The following is a 20,276-nucleotide window of genomic DNA, read 5'->3' as shown; positions in this document are numbered from 1 at the left end:
TCAGGAGAACCAGTGAACCTTAAGGCCTGTGTCACAGGGAGGCCTAGCTCATCCCACTAGTATTTGACTCTTGGGCTTCACTCTCTTTGTGCCACAGTTCCTTTTTATGCTTTCTTTCCTGATCTCACTGCTATGCCTTCTACACTAAATAATAACTTGATGTGGATGATGAAATGAATGGTTGGAGTTTTGTTTGTGTTCCTTATGCATTGTCAGGTTTGCACCTGTGGGCAAGTGAATGTTCTCTTCTGTTAATATTAACAACCTACTCTAAGATAGAAGACACAATAGAGGCTTCTCAGCACTCAGAAGTTTGAATACTTCCAAATTATAGTATACTCATCTGTTAATTGCACACTGTCTGGAATTTTTGCCATGTGTTTTTGGATTCTTTGTGTTGGCATGCATTTGTTCCTTTTTATCAGGAGTTCTGTGAATCCTTAATGCCTGGGGTAGATAAGAGTTCTACAACAGTTAGAATATTCATCATAGAGCACACTTAAAATACTTCAAAATGGAGATCAGGAAAGAGCATACAAAAAGCAACTGTGGCACAAAGAGAGTGAATCCCAAGAGTCAAATACTAGTGGGATGAGCTAGGCCTCCCTGTGACACAGGCCTTAAGGTTCGCTGGTTCTCCTGAAATGTTTCAAAATGCAATTACAAGTAACTTTTAAGGTTTTAGAGGTGATGTTGAAACCTGTGTGTCCACAAATTTCAGAGGAACTATAGTCGACTTCAACAGCGTGTAAATAAATACTGGCTAATATAGATGTTTGTAGTGTATTTGGTGCCAGGAAAACAGAAAGGTTTAATAATATGTAAAGACTCTATTTTATCAACATTAATGTAACCTGTGAATAAAGCAGTTATTAGCAAGGATTTATGTAACTATGAGGCCTTTTCCCAGATTACTATAAAACATTAATCCATCTGAAAATGGAACATGATATACAGTATTTTGAATAGTTGTTGAAATCTCCTAAAATATAGATTGCTCTTAGGGAGTTTGATTTTTTTTAATATTCAAATACAGCAGATACAGAATTGATAATTCGGTTGCTCTGGTGCTCTGAGAAAAGAACACTTAATTTCTGAGTTGTATGCCTTAGATCTTAGGATGGTGACTTTGAAAGTCAAAAATACCATTCTGAGCACTGAACCTGGGACACATATCTTACTGGGACTGGAAATACAAATGTGGGGCTGGAGAGATGGCTCAGAGGTTAATAGCACTGGCTGTTCTTTCAGAGGTCCTGAGTTCAATTCCCAGCAACCACATGGTACTCATAACCATCTGTAATGAGATCGGGTGCCCTCTTCTGGTGTGCAGGCAGAACACTATACATGATACATAATTTTTAAGAAAGAAAGAAAAAAGAAATACAAGTATGCCAAAAATAAATAAATAAAAGAAAAAAAAGAATAAGCCATGCAGTGGTGGCTCACCCCTTTAATCCCAGCATTCAGCCGGCAGAGGAAGATGGATCTCCGAGTTTTAGGCCAGCCTGATCTACAGAGTGAGTTCCAGGACTACACAGAGAAACCCTGCCTCGAAAAAAACCAAAGGGGAAAAAAAAAGAGAAAATACAAATGTGGAAGCAACTCTGTAGATAAAGTTAGTAAAAGTGGTTTCTCTTGTATGAAACACTACTGTTAGGTTAATATCCTTCCTCTTGCTCAGATATCCTCTTATGGTCCAGAGGGCAGCTTTTGTCTTCACTGTTAATGATACTTAGTTTATCATCCCTAGGGGAAAAAAAATCCCATCATTGGAAGTGGCATATTCAGATGGTTTTATGTATTATTATTATTTATTATTATTATTGGCAGACACACATGTGATCAGAGGAAAACTTGACAACCTGCAGGAGTTGGGTCTCTCCTGCTCGAGTGATCAGGTTTGGCGGCAAATGCTTTATTTACTGAACCATCTTGCTGGCCCTTGTTTTTTACATGATATATTTCTAATTTTAAGAATGAGTTTAAAGAATGAAGCCACTTAAGCTTAGTTTTATTCCCACTTGCCATTTTATCTTATATTTCTTAATATTTATATCATTTTTTAGTAAACTTTAAGTCACCAACATCTTAAATGCAATTCTGGTCTTATACTAACAAATATTTCTATTTATATTTTGAGCAGTATATGTTTATTTGTAATTAGTATGGCTTTATGAAGTCCTAATAGATACCTATATAGTTTCCTGCCATTCTTGCATTTCATAATAATGAGAATTAAAGTGTTCTTCTGGTACTTCTTGTCCCTCGAAAGTGTTGTCCTGACCATCATGGATTTCTTCCTCCTCCTCCTCCTCTTCCTCTTCATATCTCCTGAAAACTTGGGTCTTTAGTTGTATTGTTTCACCATCGGTGCTCCTTTGTTCACCATAGTAAATACTGTGTATATGAGGGAAGCAGAAGAAGATGTATGAACTTATTGGTTCTTTCAGCTTATTTTGGTCCACTCGAAGGTATGTTAAATGGCGATGGTGTAGTAGGTCAGTAGAAGGACACATTATTGTCACATTGATATCTGAAAAATACAAGTTAAAAATTCATCCTGCATATAGTCACAATTCCATGTTGGGTTTTGTTATATGAGATATAATTTTATCTTAATACTTACAAGTGGAGTTAGGTTTAATTATCTTTATATTGATTAAAATGAAATGAAATTCTTGAGTTTCATATCACCAAAATAAATATGAATTCATTGAATTTACAGTTTATATGGGAAATATATAATTGCTAGAAGCAATCTTACAAAGAAAGAAGCAAAGGCAAACAAACAACAACAACAAAAAAAAAAAAACAGCCATACTACCCAAGGTCGTATGTCTTCAGATGTTCTCTCTAATACTACTTGCTAATATTCAAGGTGGTAAAGTTGAATAAAAAAAGACTATAAAATTAGGGGCTGGGTGGTGGTGGCGGCGCACACCTTTAATCCCAGTACTCAGGAGGCAGAGGCAGACATATCTCTGAGTTCGAGGTTAGCCTGTTCTACAAGAGTTAGTTCCAGGATAGGCTCCAAAGCTACAGAGATATCCTGTCTTGAAAAAAACAAAAACAAAAAAAGACTATAAAATTGTCACTCCCTTTCCCCAGGCCACTATCTGCCATCTCTTTAGCTGTCTTCCAAGCCCTTTTTTAGCATTATATAAAGCATAGATGATTAATAATTCATTCTTTATATTGAGTCAAAATACAATTCATCAGGCATATTGGTGCATATGCCTTTAATCTCAGCACGAGGGAGGCAGAAGCAGGCAAATATTTTTGAGTTTGAGGACAAGCTTTGTCTACACATGAAGTTCCTGGGCAACTAGAGAGCTACATAGTAGAAACCTTGTCTCAACATTACAGCCCCCCCCCCCAAAAAAAAAAACAAGTCAAAATACCAGTCAGAAAAGAATCTTTTGTTCTTTAAAAAAATGCAAAATTTTGCATACTTTCTATTTCATTATTTTGTAGGTATAGATGTTCCAAATTCCTTGGAATGTAGAATGCTTGCTTCAATTTATTGTGTCCAACGTTGAGTTCTATAAGGTTGGAAAGATTAAATATATCATATGGAATGTCTTTCAGCTTGTTGTGTGACATTCTTAGAGCATTAAGTTTTGGAAGTTTGTCAAAATAATTGTCTGGTATAGATGAAATTGAATTATTTTCTAAAGATAGGTACATAAGTGAGGAAGGCAGTCCAGGGGGCATTGATTCTAATCTGTTATTACATAGGTTGAGCTGCATCAGTTTTTCCATTTTGGAAAGGTTCTTTTCTTTTAACACTGAATCAGAAAGATGATTATAGCAGAGATCAAGCATAGTCAGGTTTTCCAGTCCATCCATGGCATTTGTTTGAAGTCTGGAGATTTCATTATAACCAAGAAGGAGTCTTTCCAGAGATTTAGGAAGAGGAAATGGAAATTCTTCTAAGTTGTTGTGCTCTAGATGGAGTTGTTGTAGATGTGAAAGTTTAGCAAATACACCATAATCAATCTTTTGAGATTTAATTTTATTGTGGCTGAGGTTAATTTCCTTAAGATGGGTTGCATTGATGAATGAATTTGCAGTCACAGCCTCGATGTCATTGAACTGAAGGTAGAGTTGCTGAATGTGCATTGGAATATTTGGAATAGTCTTGAGTTTACGATTGTCACAGTACATCGATGTTGGAAAGTTAGTTGGGCAAAAGCATTCCTTAGCACAGCCTAAAATATTCTGATAAAAGGGTACTCCATAGTCAATATTTTGATGAAACTGGAATTCTGGCTCATAATCTTCATTTGGCTCTTGGTCATACTCTTCATCCCATTGGTAAGCTTCGTATTGGCAATATACTCTAACTCCAAAACAGAAGAAAAGGACATATATTGGACTTAAAAAGCCCATGGTTTGTTTGGTTGGGTTTGGGTTTTTTTGGGGGGGGTCCTATTGCAAAGAAAAAAATGATTAATAATAATTCTCATATAAATTGACACATTTAAGATTTATTATTCTGGTACCTATATATAACAGAATATTCAGGAAACATGAGCAAAGCTTACATCAAAATTTAATGTTTAAATGCCCATGAAGTAAAATTAAGAGTCACATGTGGCATTGAACAGGAGTGAGAAGTGTGCTGTTCTGGACTTTTTACTAAGTAGTCACTATCTTTCATTTGTTTACTTTGTTTTTTATAGACCAAATTCCCTGTGTAGCCCTTACTGACTTGACTTACTATGAAATCCAAGCTGGCCTTGAATTACAGGCAATCCTCTGCCTCCCAAGTGCTGAGATTACATGTGTTAAACACAGTACTATATACAGTCATTAACTTAAAAGAATCTCAGTTGTCTTGTTTTCTAGACTGTAGGTTTGTAATAATAGTGTGACGTCACTCAACTCCACTGTGAATGCTGAGCATTCTTTCTAACCATTCTGTCTGCTAGTGATGGTTGCTGCCTCTGTGAACAGTTAAAGATTTTTGCGTATTAAAAATTTTTATTGAAACAAAATCTTGCTCCCTGCTACTGTTGTTACTGAAATCCTTTCCTTGTTCTTCAAAAGAGCATTCTTTTATATTTGGTAACTTGTTTAGAAAACACTATCATGTGTTTTTCTTGCAGCTTTCTACCTATCTACACCTTCATATTTTCTTCTTGAAATAGTTTCTCAAATCTTAATTATTTTGTCTCCAATTTGTTGAGTAACTCTAACAAAGCCTCAAGTGCACGCAATATTTACATTCTGCAAAGTTTACATTCCCATTAGCTTAATATTTTCATGTTTTCTTCCTGACTTTCTTTTTTCGCTAAGTTTTTCTCTCCCTCCTTTCCCCCACTTCCCTCCCTCTACCTTCCTCCTCTTCTCCCTCCTTCTTTCTCTGCCTCTTTCCTGAGACAGGGCCTCATTGAGCCCAGGTTAGCCCTTAGGCTTGCTATTTAAATGAAACTGTCCTTAAACTTATGATCCTCTTGTCTCCCCTTCCAAGGTCCTGAGACTACAAGGATTATTACTATATCTGGCTTTGAATAATATTTTTGAGCTACGGTCTGGATGTACGAATATTAAAAATAACTGTATACTGCATTTTTGAGAATGTTGTATTGAGTTGGATTGTGAGGTGACACCTTCACAGATAACTAACAGTTATTTTGGTTGAACTTGAATAAGGATGGAGTATGTTTTAAACAAGGAGGTGAAAACTTGAATTTCATTTCTGTCATTTAACATTTCTGCCTCTTGCTTTATTAATAAGAATTGCAGTTGCTGAGCATGTGCATGTGCATATAATTTCACCTGATCGGGGTAGATCATTTGAGCTCAGGAGTTGGAGGCCAATCTAATAATACAGTAAGACACTTCTTCAAAAGAATAAAGTGAAATTTGTAATTATACTTAAATTATACATTACTGTGTGTGTGTATACATGCATGTGAAATCAAGAAGACAACTTAAGGTGCCTTCATCTGGCATCATCTACCTTTTAATTTTTTAAGACAGGTGTCTCTTACTGTGTTGGCTGACTGGCCAGTGATTCACAGGGACTTCCCATCTCTCCTCCCAGGTGCTAGGATTAAAAGTGTCACCACACTTGTTTATTTATTTATTTATTTTTAACATGGGACTGAGACTCAGATCTTCCTGCTGGCAAGATAAGTAAGAATTTTGCTGACGGTCTATCTTCCCAGCCCCATGGATTGCCTGCTTATCTTTGTGTTGTCTTAGTCTTGCTACTTACATCAGCTAAAAGATAAAATCTCACTTTTTCTTTTCTTTTCTTTTTTTTCCTTTTCTTTGTTTTTTTGAGACAGGGTCTCACAGTGTTACTAGGCTAGTCTCCAATTTGTAAAGTTCAAGCAGTCTTTCCTGCCTAAGTCTCCTGACTTAGGCTCACAGCAGATATTCATATCTTGTCAAATTGAAAACTACTGTCCTACAAAACAAACAAAAAAACAAAAAACTACAGTTGAAATGAACATTATTTAGAAAAATGTTAAAGGAAAAAATGTATCTTTTTTTCCCTGAGACCTTTTTTCCTCCAGGGGTTTTATGAATGAATGAACAGGTAAATGCCCTAACATTACTGTGTGTTAATGAAATTGTTTACAGTTATTCCTCTAAAACAATATCTCCTGTTTTTCAGCATTGGTGTAACTGAGAAAATAGTTACATCAGTCATTTCTCTGACGGAGCTCCATTTGCTCCTTTTTCTCCCATAATTTGTCTCAGTTCTTCCTGTAAACTCATGTCCTGAGCCTGCTAAATTATCAGAAGTCATATTCTCAATTTTGAACATACTGTATACTCTGACCATATCTTCAGGTAGTACCTCTACCTACACATAGTTCCTGAGTTTCAAAGAAGTCTAATGTATGTTGATGCTACTAATTTTACTGCCTCCAGCCATATTTCCTGCAGTCTAAATTCCTCTACTGGGATACTACAGTTCATTGTTCTCCTTTGCATGGTCCCTGAATTTTCTGAGTTCTTTATATCTGGCAGTTTCCTCCCTGCTCTCATTCTGACTCACATAGCTGAATATGAAGAAGGAAAAACAAAACCAGGCTGACTGGGCTCATTCTCAGTCTTGGCTACAACCTCAAGTATGGCATGGCTGCAGTTCCTTAGTACATCTCCTTTCCCTCTTGTCAAGACTACTAGTTTTTTGTTGTTGTTGTTTTTTATTTTGTTTTTTTTTTCTTTTTTCAATGCTGTAAAACATCATTTCCCACCATTCTTTTTGGATTATAACCTTGCTTTTTTAAAAAAAATAAAAGGGAGGTTTAAATAATAAATTGTATTTGCACATTATTTTTATTTATAAGAAAGTGCCAAATTGAAATACTTTGCTCTCTTTAGTAATATGTGATTTTCTTAAACTCAAGTAACTCTAAGTATATTGCATCAATTGTTCTTTATCATGTAATTCATGAAGGACATAGTATATTACTGTGTTTTGAAGAACTTTTAGAATTCTATAAGAACAGAGTAAGAAAGTCTTCTTCCAAGTAAACAGGTGAGTAACAGCGTAGAAGAAGCTAGAAGTATGACATGCCTAGAAATGGTGACTGTTCAACGAGCCAGAATCTGAGAGTCTAAATTCATAAGGAATTTGAACTCTTTTAATGAATTCATAATTTAATTAAGTGTGTATTTGCACTTTGATCTTCATACTGCAATGTTCTTAGTGGAGACTTGAGAAGAGATGGAGTAAATGAGTTATGATTTCATCCCAATGGGCATGTTCAGAGCAAGCCAACTCTGCTTTAGGCTGGAACCTCCCTGAGAGTTTGCTTTGGGATAATCATTTCCCTGCTGTGGTTACTCAGTTAGATACTGTATGTGTGTGCTTAGTACCACCCTTTATAAATATTAGTACTTAGATTAACTGGATTACTTAAGGTCACATTTTTTTAAAAAGTTCTTTCTAGCTGTGAGACAATGTGCTTGTTAGGGAACACAGAAATAGAGAATGAAGACATGGTCCCCTCTATAAAGCTAACAATTTAAAAGAGGAGACCAACACTATAAAATGAACTATAACCAAATAGGGATAATTAGTGCTGCAGGATCAGGCGTTGACCCTCCTGGGAGAAATAGGGAGGTCTTTTTCAGGCATCATTTGAACCAGACTTTGGCCCTTTAGGAGAAATGGGTTTAGAAAAAATCTTATACATTTCACTCTCCTGTTGGTGACATTTTACTTCAATTTTTTTTTTTTGGTTTTTCGAGACAGGGTTTCTCTGTGGCTTTGGAGCCTGTCCGGGAACTAGCTCTGTAGACCAGGCTGGTCTTGAACTCACAGAGATCCGCCTGCCTCTGCCTCCCGAGTGCTGGGATTAAAGGCGTGCGCCACCATCACCCGGCTTACTTCAAATTTTTAAGATTTTATTTTACTTGCTGTATTATAGCATAGTATCTTTTTAAAGCATTTGTGCTGTTCTATTTCATTCCCAATACAGCAACTAGAGATACATTCTAAGAGGCTCTTTCCCCAAAATATGCAGTGAAAGCCGAGAAGCAGAGCTGGTCTGTGGCACTGGACCAGAACACAGAGGGCTAAAGTTCTCTTACACTTGCTTATGAGCATCCACTTCATCTGAACTTTATCCTTGTGTTAAGACCATTAGCAGCCATCAGCTAACAACCTTTCAGAATTAGAATTTAGCAACATTTTAGAATTAGAATCTGCTGCTCAGCAGTTGTGAGAAATTGAAAGCAAAGAATAATCTTGCAATAATCTGATCTGATACCTCATGGCAGCCTGTCAGGGTAAAAGCCTTAAAACAAACAAGGGGCTCTAAAGATAAAAAAGATTGCTCTTGTTGTCTCTTTGTACACGCTTCAAAAGGCTTCCCTGTACAGTGACTTTTAGTCTGAAATCCTGTCATTTACTAGTCTTTCTCTTGTCCCCTGTGATACTTTTCCCTGAGATGGTTTTACTTCATTTCACTCAGAGAGTCTCTTGTTAGCCATTTATTTGCTAAGCTTAGTTTGTAACTTTGGTTTCCATATTCTACAATTTATGTGTTATGTCCTATAGTATAACTCAGAGAACTTCACAGTAACTCACTGTCTTCTCATTTCTCAATCTCTAATTTTTAACAAAGCCTAAGTACAGTGCACTGGTTGTAAGTAGTCAGAGATCAGTGGAATGCTCTGCTTAGTATGTTTGATTAAGAGTAATCTTGGTAGTAACGCTTCTCTTTGTTAATGTTGACTTTTCTAGGCATTTCACCTTGGTGGTTTGTTTAGATGAAAAAGAATTAGAGAAAGTGGCTATTATCCTTTGTACTTATTTCTCTATAACAATATGTGATAATTCTCACTTATATTACTTTGTCTTATTAGAAAAACGGCCGGTAAAGAAGAAAATTTAAAGCAAAGAAATAATGTAAATTTTAAGAAATTATCCAATAATGTGAATTTTGCAAATAAGACAATAAGTATCTTTATCCTAACATTTATCTTACTTGAAGAAAAGCACTCATGTTTTTTAACCAATGTCGGTCCTAATCTAAATTAACAGAATTGAGGTATAGTTTACTTAGTTCTGGAAACTTACAGGTAAAAGCGTCATAGCATTTTACTATTTTAAAGATGTAATTGTTTTATTGATATGCTATAGAAACCAGTAAATAAAAATTATTTGTACATGTGTTTTTTGTCTAAGACAACTTTGTTTAATTCTGTAAAATCTTTTGCTATTAAAGTATGTCTCTGTTATTTTTAGCCATAATACACTTAAATCTTAACTTAAATTTAAGTATTCGTTAATAATAGGATAAAATGTTCATATCTTTTCTTTGAGAATGATACAAATGAAAACAAAAACATTTTAGATCAGTATTTTGCCCAGCAGAGAAATTTTGAGCAATGCACACTTTCCCTACAACTGTGCTCACCCTCAGGACCTGGATCTGTGGCTCAAAGCATTAGCAGGTTTTTTTGTCATTTAAAACTAAGAACAGGGGCTGAAGAGATGGCTCAGGGCTTAAGAGCCCTGGCTGCTCTTCCAGAGGACCCAGGTTCAGTTCCCAGTATCCACATAGCACTTTACAACTGTCTGTAACTCCAGTTCCAGGAAATCTGACACCTTCACACCAATGCACATAAAATAAAGTTAAACAAGTTATTTTTTAAAAAAAGCTAAGTACAGAAAACCAGACCCAAGAAACTAAAGAGAGATTGATTCCTTTAACCCAAGTATCTTTCCGTTTGACCTAAATTTATTTTTTTTTAAAAAAGAATCTAAACAAATACTGTTTTTGAGTAATTTTAAATGAGAAATTTAAACTCACCTTATTGATCTTTTTGCTTGAACATTTGTCTAATCAAAAATTTAATGTAACTTTTTTTTACCATTTTTGCTTCCCCCAATTGTGCTTTTATGATAGTTGCTATTTACTATTAAACAAATACAATATACTTTTATAACAGTAGGAATACATTCTTTAAGAATTGAAAATTATTTTATCATCATACCTGTTGAAATTGCTTTAGTTTCAGGGATTGATGAATTGGCAAATCCTTTAACTGAGTCAGAAATGCCTAAATTCTCTAACGGAGTTTCTTAAAAAATCCACAGTAACTCTGAGTCCAGACAGGGCTGTCCTTTGAATTACTGTAGCAATTTCAGCAAATACAATCTGCTTGGGAAACACTTGGGTTGAATTTAAATTGTGTACTTTTTTTCATCATACAAAACTTTGTGGATTCAAATTAAGATGTTTGTACTCTTGGTCAGATTTATGTGGCTAACTTCTTTCTTTACTCCTTAATTTTGGTTTGAGGTGTGGCAAGAATTTCCTCTAATCTGAAAGGCAAACAAGACTAAATGAAACAGCATGTACTGATTACTGTTTTTATTTTCATTTTAATGCCAAAGAATTCCTCAGATTAAAGTCCACTCTGACCTGGAGCCCAGTGTCTCAGCAATTTAAGGTGGAATTCAGAATTGTATCCGGTCCCTGGGTGGACAGAGGCTTGCAATCAAATCAGTGCTTCCCTTTTTGAAGCTAGGAATTAGAACTGGAAACAGCATTTCACATCTAGTTTACTTTGAAAATGCAGTAGATTGCATTGGTTTCATAGATTAAAGGCACAACTTTTCCATTTAAATATGCTACTAATAAATTTTAAAAGAGAAATGAATTCCCTTGACTATGAAAGTTAATGTGTTATACTATGAAGCCATATCTCTAATCTGCATTTTCCCTCAGTATACAGAGTAATTTTATAATGCATTTGTCTTTCAGTGGGATAGAATGAAAAGCTTCTGCTGTCCAATAACATCTACTTCATCCAGTAGATTTAGAAACTTTCCTGTTGCTGAGGGACCCTCCTTAAGAGTTCCAGCCAGCGAGCTTGCTTGCTGCAGGAGAAATTTTTGTGCTAATGTTTTCATAGTTAAACAGAGTTAGCTGTGTCTCCTGGCGTTAAATGTTGAGTTTTTTGGAAGGAGTTTCTTTCATGCTTGAGAAGTTCTTTTAGTTCTTCAAAATAGTGTTTTCTATTAGACTTTATAAGGAACTTCCAGGACTTATTTTTATATTTCAGATTTGAGAAAAGTATACAGTATTTCAAGGATGCTTTGGCAATAGTGTAAACATCTAGTCTATTATTTGAGACATTGGTATGTGAAATGTGGCAGACCATGCTTGTACCAAGATTCCATTTTGTTACCAATCTTTTCCGTATGTTTCCTATTATTGTCTTTTTTTCTTAAACCTTGGGCTTTCGCACTCAGGAAAAGAGCAAATTTGTGTGTTTTTCTCAAACGTTGTTTGAGCCTCCTTCATAGTTCTTTTAACTGATTAATTTAAAACCAACCATTTAATTTTTAAATATAACTCTTTATTAACTGTGTGATTGGTCTTAAAATAGTGATTATGTTGTTCCTGTTTCTGGATTATGTGGAAGACTATTTGTCAGTAAGTAGCTAGAGTATATTAATACCAAACAAAACAGAAAGTATAGAAGCTGGGCCTGGTGGCACATGCCTTTAATACCACCATTTGGGAGGCAGAGACAGGCAGATTTCTGTGAGTTCAAGGCTAACTTGGTCTACAAAGCAAATTCCAGAACAGCCAGAGCTGTTACAAACAAAAAAAGTAATGGTTAGGATAGGTAATAGTCTATGATCATTGATTTGGTTAGGTGGCTTAATTATAACCATTGTGGGGCGAAGTCAGATTAATTGTTTAAAAAATCTAAATTATATGCTTGGCTTATTATTTTATTGAAGCAGACACAGCATCTCAAAGCTGAACAACATATTAGTGCTGGCTAGGAAAAGCCTTCCTGATTCAGCTTAATTAATACAATAGACAAAATAAGTTTCATTTATTTGTTCATTGTTCAGCTCTGTTTTAAAAAAAAATTGAGCACCTACTTTGTGAAAAGTAATTTAAAACTGAATTTTCACTCAGTAGTGAAAATCTTATTGTCATAGAAGAAGAAAATAGAAAATAAAAGCCTATTGATTGTGGTGAGCAGAGAATAAACCAAGGGGAAGGATAAAAATGAGTAAGGTAGAGAAAGGCAAACTGTCAGTTCTGTTACTGTTGAATTTTTATGTAGTCAAATTCACATTTAACACTATAAACACTAGACTCCGATCTCTGATTTGTGCAAAGGACACTAGTCCAGACATTGAGTTGTACTCACCCTTTATCTAAATTTCTGACTCACAAGCAAGGGAAGATGTCATTGTATTTCTTATATAGGAAACATATATAGGAACCATTTTTCAATCGGGTCATTTGTTTTCTTGATGTCCAGTTTTTTGAGGCTTTTTAAAAAATGTATTTTAGATATTAACCCTCTATTAGATATGTAGTTGGTAAAGGTCTTTTTCCATTCTGTAATCTGCTCCTTTGTCCGGATGATGATATCCTTTACCATTCAGAAGATTTTTTTCCATTTCATGAGATCTTGTTTATTGTTATTCTTAGTGTGTGTGTGTTAACAGTATCTGTTCAGAAAGTGTTCTCCTGAGCTATTGAGTTCAAGACTTTGTCCCACTTTCTCCTTTGTTAGATTCAAAAAATCTGGTCTTATATTTGAGGTTCTTTATCCATTTAGAGTTGAGTTTTGTGCAGGGAGATTAATATGAATATTTGCATTCTTCTACATGCAACCATCCGAACAGTATCATTTGTTGAAGATGTTGTCTTTTTTTCAGTATGTATTTCTGTCTTATCAAATATCAGGTGTCCACAGGTATATGGATTTATGTCTGGGTCTTCAGAATAAGAATGGCCCCTGTAGACTCGTATATGAATGCTTAGTCATCAAGAGCGGCACTACTTGAGAAGGATTAGGAGATATGGCCTTGTAATGGGTATGGCCTTGGTGGAAGAAGTGTCTTACTGGGTGTGGGCTTTGAGGTTTCAAAAGCTCAAATCAGGCCCAATGGCTTTCTTCCTGCTGCCTGTGGATTATTTGTAGAACTCTTAGCTATTTCTCCAGCACCATGTTTGCCTGTGTGCCTCCATATTCTCCGCCAAAATGATAATGGACTAAATCTCTGAAACTGTAAGCAAGCCCCCAATTAAATGTTCTTTCGTAAGAGTTGCCTTGGTCATAGTGTCTTGTCACTGCAACAGAATAGTGACTAAGACCAGTGGTGATACCTCCAGCAGTTTTTTTATTATTCAGGATATTTATTTTAGCTATTCTGTTTTTTATGTTTTCGTATGACACTGGAGAAATGTTCTTTCAATTTCTTTGAAAAGTCGTGTTGGAATTTTGATGGAGATATTTAACATATATACTTAGAATTTTCTGAATTTCTTTTATATCTACTGTAAGGCTTTCTTTTTCATCTCTAATTTTATTAATTTAGATCTTCCCTACTCATCTTTTGGCTAATTTGGCTAAGAATTTATCCTTCTTGTTAAATCAGTTCTTTATTTCTCATTCTTTGTATTTTGTTTTTGTTGTCTCTGTTTCATTGACTGTAGCCTAAGTTTGATAATTTCATCTCATTTACTTTTTTGGCAAGTTTTTTTTTTGTTTTGTTTTCTAGAACTTGCAGATGTTTTATTAAATTATTACTATGTGAACTTGCCTTCTATAACTGCCTTCACTATATCCCATAAGTTTGGGTATGTTGTGTTTTAATTTTCAATCAATGGATGCCATTATAGTTAAGAACTTGGTTGATAAAATACTGTTCATTACATGATGAACATGTGTGAAATTTTCATAAGAAAACTCATTTTTTGTAATGAACATATATTAGTGATGTTTTAAAAACACTATTCTTATGTTTAAAAAAAAAAAGCCAATGGTCTGGAGAGCTCCTGGATTCAATTCCCAGACCTACATGGCAGCTAATAACTGTCTGTAACTACAATTCCAGGTGATCTTTTGCCTTCTTCAGGGCTCCTCATGTATAAGGCATGCATGTGCTGCATATACATGCATTCAGACCAAAAAAACCCATATTCATAAAATAAAAATAAGTTAATAAATAAACAATATTTTTAAATTAAATAAATAAAAGCCACAGAATGGGGCAGCACATTCACAGTGCTTACCAGATCCATATCAGTTTTTTATTGCTCTTATAAGTCATTTTCAAGGCAAGATTAACAGCACTATTTAAAGTATGCCAAAGACTAGGAATCTGAAGAAAATAAACTATCCACTTGACCAGTCTGCATATGAAAAAAGATGTTTAACTAGAGAAATGCAAATTAAAACCACAAGAAAATTGTACTAATTATCTGGTAGAATGGCTACAATTAAAAGAACTAACTACCAATTATGGACAAGGATGTGGAAGGAAAGAATTCTTTGGACATTATTGGTAAGAATGTAAATTGTTGCAATTGTAGAAAACTTTTGGTACTAAATATCCTATATGTCAGCTGTTCTGCTCTCAGGTACATATGGTATAGAAATAATTACATTTTCCCCCCAAAAGTCCTACATACTATAACATAGATAAAACCAAAAAAATCTTAAGTAGAAGAAGCAGTCACCATATTATTCTGCTCATATTAAATGTCCAGATTAAGGCAACCCATAGAAAAAATGTAGATTTACCAGGGAATAAGGAAAGTAATATATATAAGTAGGTACATATAAGTAGTAATATATATAAGTAGGTATATGTTGGAGATGATAAAAATGTTCCAACATTGATTGATAGTTGTTGTTGCAGAACTTTAAATATTGTGAGGACCATTAAATTATATCCTTTAAATGATTAGATTATATTGTACATAAATTTTCTCTCAAATTTAGTAAAATAATAGGAATTAGAGAATAAAATTATTAGTTGTGAATTGTTGAAACTATGAGTACATGGAACTTCATTATATTGTTTCATTTACTTCTGTTATTAATTCTTTTTTTTAATTTTTTTATTTTTTATTTTTTTGGTTTTTCGAGACAAGGCTTTGGAGCCTGTCCTGGAACTAGCTCTCTAGACCAGGCTGGTCTCGAACTCACAGAGATCCGCCTGCCTCTGCCTCCCGAGTTCTGGGATTAAAGGCATGCGCCACCATCGCACGGCCTGTTATTAATTCTTAATAAAAAGGAAACAACATCCCTGGCATTCAAGCAGAGTATATTTCAGGGTTGCTCCTGCCTACAAAGGCAGCAAGTGGCCTAGGCCTTTTCTCATTGACCTTAACTATCCTTTTGTTTCTGTCTCTTCAGACTTCCTACAACCTCCTCTCTGTATGAGTTTATTTCAAAGTTGGGCTTTTAGTGACCGTTGTATATTTTACCAGTAGAAATCTATTACTTCCAGAGATGATTTCTTTGGATAGCTTGGTCAGAGGCGATAGGACAAGGAATGCTATTTCTGGGTTATCCAGAATTAGTGATAGAACATTAATAAGTGCCTTCAATAACACTGAGTCAAAAGTACACTAGGAGAAAATGCCATTGCCCTAACTGATGTAGCCGTGTATCCAGGCATATAGGAAGTGTGTTTTGTTGGCAGAGTTGCAGAGTGAGGAGAACTGCTAGAGCCAGAGATGATACACAGGCTAGAATCATGTTCTGCTTTGAGATGTTTTCTCAGCAGTTTTATCCAGAAATGTACAGAGCCACAACAGGATGCTATCCTTTTGCAATAGGGGAGAGATGACCAAAACACAGTCCTTGCAGCTAAGATGTTTCTTTTGGAAAATAAGTAGCTATGGTACAAGCACAGAAGACAAGCACAGTCAAAATACTGGGAAGTTTTGGGGGTGGGGCAAGTATTCGCTTCTGTTTATTGAGAGAATTGGGAAGAGGAGCTGAGAAGGATGTTTCATGTAGACATTTGAAGGTAGGCCGAGATTCTGACTAATGAAAGGCACAATGTTAACCAAAACACAGAAACCAGAAAGTGTGTTTAAAAAATAGCAAATAGCCGGGCGGTGGTGGCGCATGCCTTTAACCCCAGCACTCCGGAGACAGAGGCAGGCGGATATCTGAGTTCGAGGCCAGCCTGGTCTACAAGAGCTAGTTCCAGGACAAGCTCCAAAGCTACAGAGAAACCCTGTCTCAAAAAACAAAACAAAACAAAAGCAAATAATCTTGATCTGGAACATAAAATTGAAGACTCACAAATAAATATTTGAAATATAAATCGTCTTAACCAGTGTTCTGTTGCTTTGAAGATATGCCAGGATCACAGCACCTCTTATAAAAGCGTTTAATTGGGGCTGGCTTCCAGTCAGAGGTTTAATCCATTACCATCACAGTGGGAAACATGGCAGCATTTAGGCAAACATGGTGCTGGATAAGTAGCTGAGAGTTCTAGAACTGGATCAGCAGGCCTCAGGAAGAGAGCTAGACACTGGGCCTGGCTTGAGCATTTGAAACCGTAAAGCCCACCCCGAGTGACATACTTCCTCCAACAAAACCACACCTCCTATTTCCTATCCAGTAGTGCCACTCCCTAATGACCAAATTTCCAAATATATGAGCCTATGGGGCCATTCCTATTCAACTGTGCACATAGGTAATACATAATAAGTAATAAGTAAGAACATATGTAAAATTTAAAAATTTAGTGAAATTGGGGAAATGCATAAGTTTTATAATTCAGTCCTCAGTGGAAACTATTATAAACTTTGGTGAAAAGGACTCACATGATCATTCCAGATTGTACATAGATCAGTTTGGGTTATTGAAGAGTTGAATAAGCAAGATGAATCAGCCTATTTCAGACCACAAATTATGGTATGATAGATATAAAAAGGAAGGCACAGATGTGAGAAGACAAGGAAGAACTTAGTTCTAGGTTGGCTGTGGAGCTGCAAGAGAGTCACTAGTCCGTATCTGTTGAATCTTAGAGCCATGGACACCTGGGAAGAGAGTTGAGACTCAAGAGAGATAGTATAAATTTGAAGGAAATTGTTTATGATACTAATTTATAATTATGTGGTATATAATATTTTGATTTTCAAAGGTAGTTATTTATGAGAAAAGTCAGAATCTGAGATGTGAATTTATGTTTTAATAATGACTAAATTAATAGACACAGATGAAATTGTTATGGGACACAGAGAAGGGGCCAAACGAAGTGTACTGGGGAAACAGCCACAAAAAGGGAACCAGAAAGACATGATTTGTGTTAGTCAAGTATGCAGATAATTCCTAGAGGTATAAAAACACCAAGAAAAAAAATAGTATACTGCCCTAGTTAAAGTATAGATTAAGACACTAGATTCAAATCCCATGTTCTCCATGTTAAATGTTTGTTCCTCAGTTTCCACACCTGACTCATGTAATTATTCTGTAGCTAATTTAATGAATACAAATAAAGCACTTAGTAGAAACTACTCTTCAAATGTCAGCTGTTACTTTTAGTGTTATCTATACAACATGAAAATTGATTCACAAGAATTTTTAGGTCAGCTGAATTATTTTAAGAGCCCACGGGAATAGGAAGTTAATAGAAATTAATGCATGAGTTCTTTCAAAGGGGGTGGGGACTGGAGAAATGGCTCAGCCAGTAAAGCTCTTGCCATGCTAGTGTGAGGACTGGAGAACCCAAGTAAATGCCACATGTGCTTGGCAACCTTCTGTAATTCCACTGTTCAGAAGGTGAAGATGGGTCCCTGGAACAGCTGGGTAATGACTAGCAAGACCTGCCCCAGTGAATAATGTGGAGAGACATTTTAGGAAGACTACCTCAGCTTCTATCTGCATTCTTACATATTGTGCAACTGCAAGCATGTAAACAAACATGCATATGTGCACATTATACACACACTGAAAAAAGTGAAGGAGTTATGATAAAAAATGTGTTAGCTCAAGAGTAAACAAACTGAAGCTTTTTTTTAAAGTTTTTGTTTTACTCAATAAATGATTTTCTTGAATCATATTTTATTAATTTAGTGAACCTCTTTGTAGTAATTGGCATGAAATATAGCTAGAATATCATTGAGATTCCTTATTCACTTGAATTCCTTTGTATACCAAGTTAGATGTAGTAACTCACCTGTTTTCATCTTTGATCAATTTCTAGCAGGCAAAATTTGAACTTACCGTTAAAATGTGTTCATGGCAGAAAACTTTAATGCAGTTCTGTCAGCTTAAGAATTTATTAATAATTTGTTTTCATGAACTTAACCCAAAATTTCTAACAGTTTTGAAATGAAAATCACAAATATTAACTGCACCAACTTAATTGCAAGAATTCAGGAATCATTTCCGTGTTAATTTTTTTTCTTCTGTCTTTTCTTTTTAGAAAAAACATTGTTTTTTCATAATTCCTTTTTTTAAGTTTTATTATGTATTCAGTGTTTCTTATGCACGTATGCCTACAGGCCATATCTCATAATAGATGGTTGTAAGCTACCATGTGGTTGCTGGGGATTGAACTCAAGGACCTCTGGAAGAACAGCCAGTGCTCTTAACCTCTGAGCCACCTCACCAGGCCCTACAAAAACATTGTTAACTCTTTAAGCTCCACATCTCTCTCTATAGATTTACCTGCTGGCATATGTTTGATCTTGTTGTTAATCACATTTTAATTACTAATTTGAAAAGCTGCTTTTTTCCAACATCGTTAAATATTTGATTTTTACATATGTTCTTGTTAAGTGCTGTGATATCACTATATTATATTGCAGAAAAATATTTCATAGAAACGGCTGGAACTTTAAATGTCTTTCATTTTTGAAGAGCTGGAAAGATAACTCAGTGATTAAGAGTGCTTGGGGCTCTTCCAGAGGACGATAGTTCAATTTCTAGCACCTATTTTGGGCAGATAACAACTGCATATAACTCCAGCTCCAGGAGATCTGACATGCTCTTCTAGGCTCCACAGGTACCTCCACATACATGGCACACATACACATGAGTAAAACTAAAAGCAAAATCTTTAAGCTTTTAATTTTAGAGTAATAGCCCTTATAATATTTTATTGTTGAGGAATTTATATTTTTTAGTTTTCCCATCAGCCCATAGTTCAATAATAGATGTTCATGTTTTATGAACATTTATGATTTTCAAAGCATTTTATTTATACTTTTATTTCATAATCATAGCAACTTCATTGGTCTGTATTGTCTGCAGATGAGGAAGCAGACTCAGAGTGGGTGGTCTGCTCCAGACTATAAATAGGACTGGATTTCCTACTCAAAATCCTGCACTCCTCTTTCTGTGCAACTTACACTAGTGATGAGCCTTCGTTATTTAGATTTCATTATGTTCCTCTACAGTTTTTACAAAGCAGCAGTTTTATTCTAGGTTTCCTAAGTTGTATCATCTTAGATATCAAGTATAAATCCTATAGAGCAGCTGCTCTCAGCCAGCTGAAATTTTGCTGTCATCACCAGCATTTCCACAGTAATACCTGGGGAAACTGGTGATTGTCACAGTGGTGGTAGGTGGAAGAGGCAGATAGTATTACTTGTAGAAGTAGAGACAAGGGAGTTGCTAGAATTCTACATGTATAGCAGTCCCCACTCCAAAGAATGGTGGTGTGTGCTGAAGTTGAGGACTTGCCTTGAAGACTGAAATGTTTACTTGCTCTTCACCTAGGTGTTCAACTTTCACCCTTTATATCTATTATGTCCTTCTTTTCCTCCCACCAAAAAAATGATTGGAAGTCTAGATTTTGAGGTAGTTTAAAATAAATGGGAGGGGCTGGAGAGATGGCTCAGTTGTTAAGAGCATGGCTTCTCTTCCAAATGACTTAAGTTTGGTTCTCAGCACCCACATAGTATCTCATAACTGTCTATACCTCCAGTTCATGGAATCCATTGCCTTTTCTGGCCCCAGGCATGCAAGTGGTTCTTTCACACATGTAAGGAAAACACCCA

The 20,276-nt window shown here is 35.5% G+C and overlaps 2 protein-coding genes across 2 annotated transcripts in view; one reads left to right on the top strand and one right to left on the bottom strand.

Moving 5' to 3' along the window:
• LOC121443260 (centromere protein P-like) overlaps nucleotides 1-20,276 on the top strand; it is a 191,543-nt gene that overhangs the window by 65,423 nt on the left and 105,844 nt on the right. The gene's annotated exons all lie outside the window — the stretch shown is intronic.
• Nucleotides 1,915-10,612, bottom strand: LOC121443256 (osteomodulin). Its single transcript, XM_041644947.1, has 3 exons — nucleotides 10,477-10,612; nucleotides 3,456-4,434; nucleotides 1,915-2,536 (listed from the first exon to the last, which is right to left on the bottom strand). The coding sequence occupies exons 2-3, from the start codon at nucleotides 4,393-4,395 to the stop codon at nucleotides 2,196-2,198; spliced, it is 1,281 nt and encodes a 426-aa protein (XP_041500881.1). The 5' UTR covers nucleotides 4,396-4,434; nucleotides 10,477-10,612; the 3' UTR covers nucleotides 1,915-2,195.

Source organism: Microtus oregoni, unplaced genomic scaffold (genome assembly GCF_018167655.1).
Source record: "Microtus oregoni isolate MIOR12 unplaced genomic scaffold, Mior012 000103F_ref0000194, whole genome shotgun sequence".
Lineage (NCBI taxonomy): Eukaryota > Metazoa > Chordata > Mammalia > Rodentia > Cricetidae > Microtus > Microtus oregoni.
The sequence above is the reverse complement of the archived record's forward strand: the minus strand, read 5'-3'. Positions and strand labels throughout refer to the sequence as shown.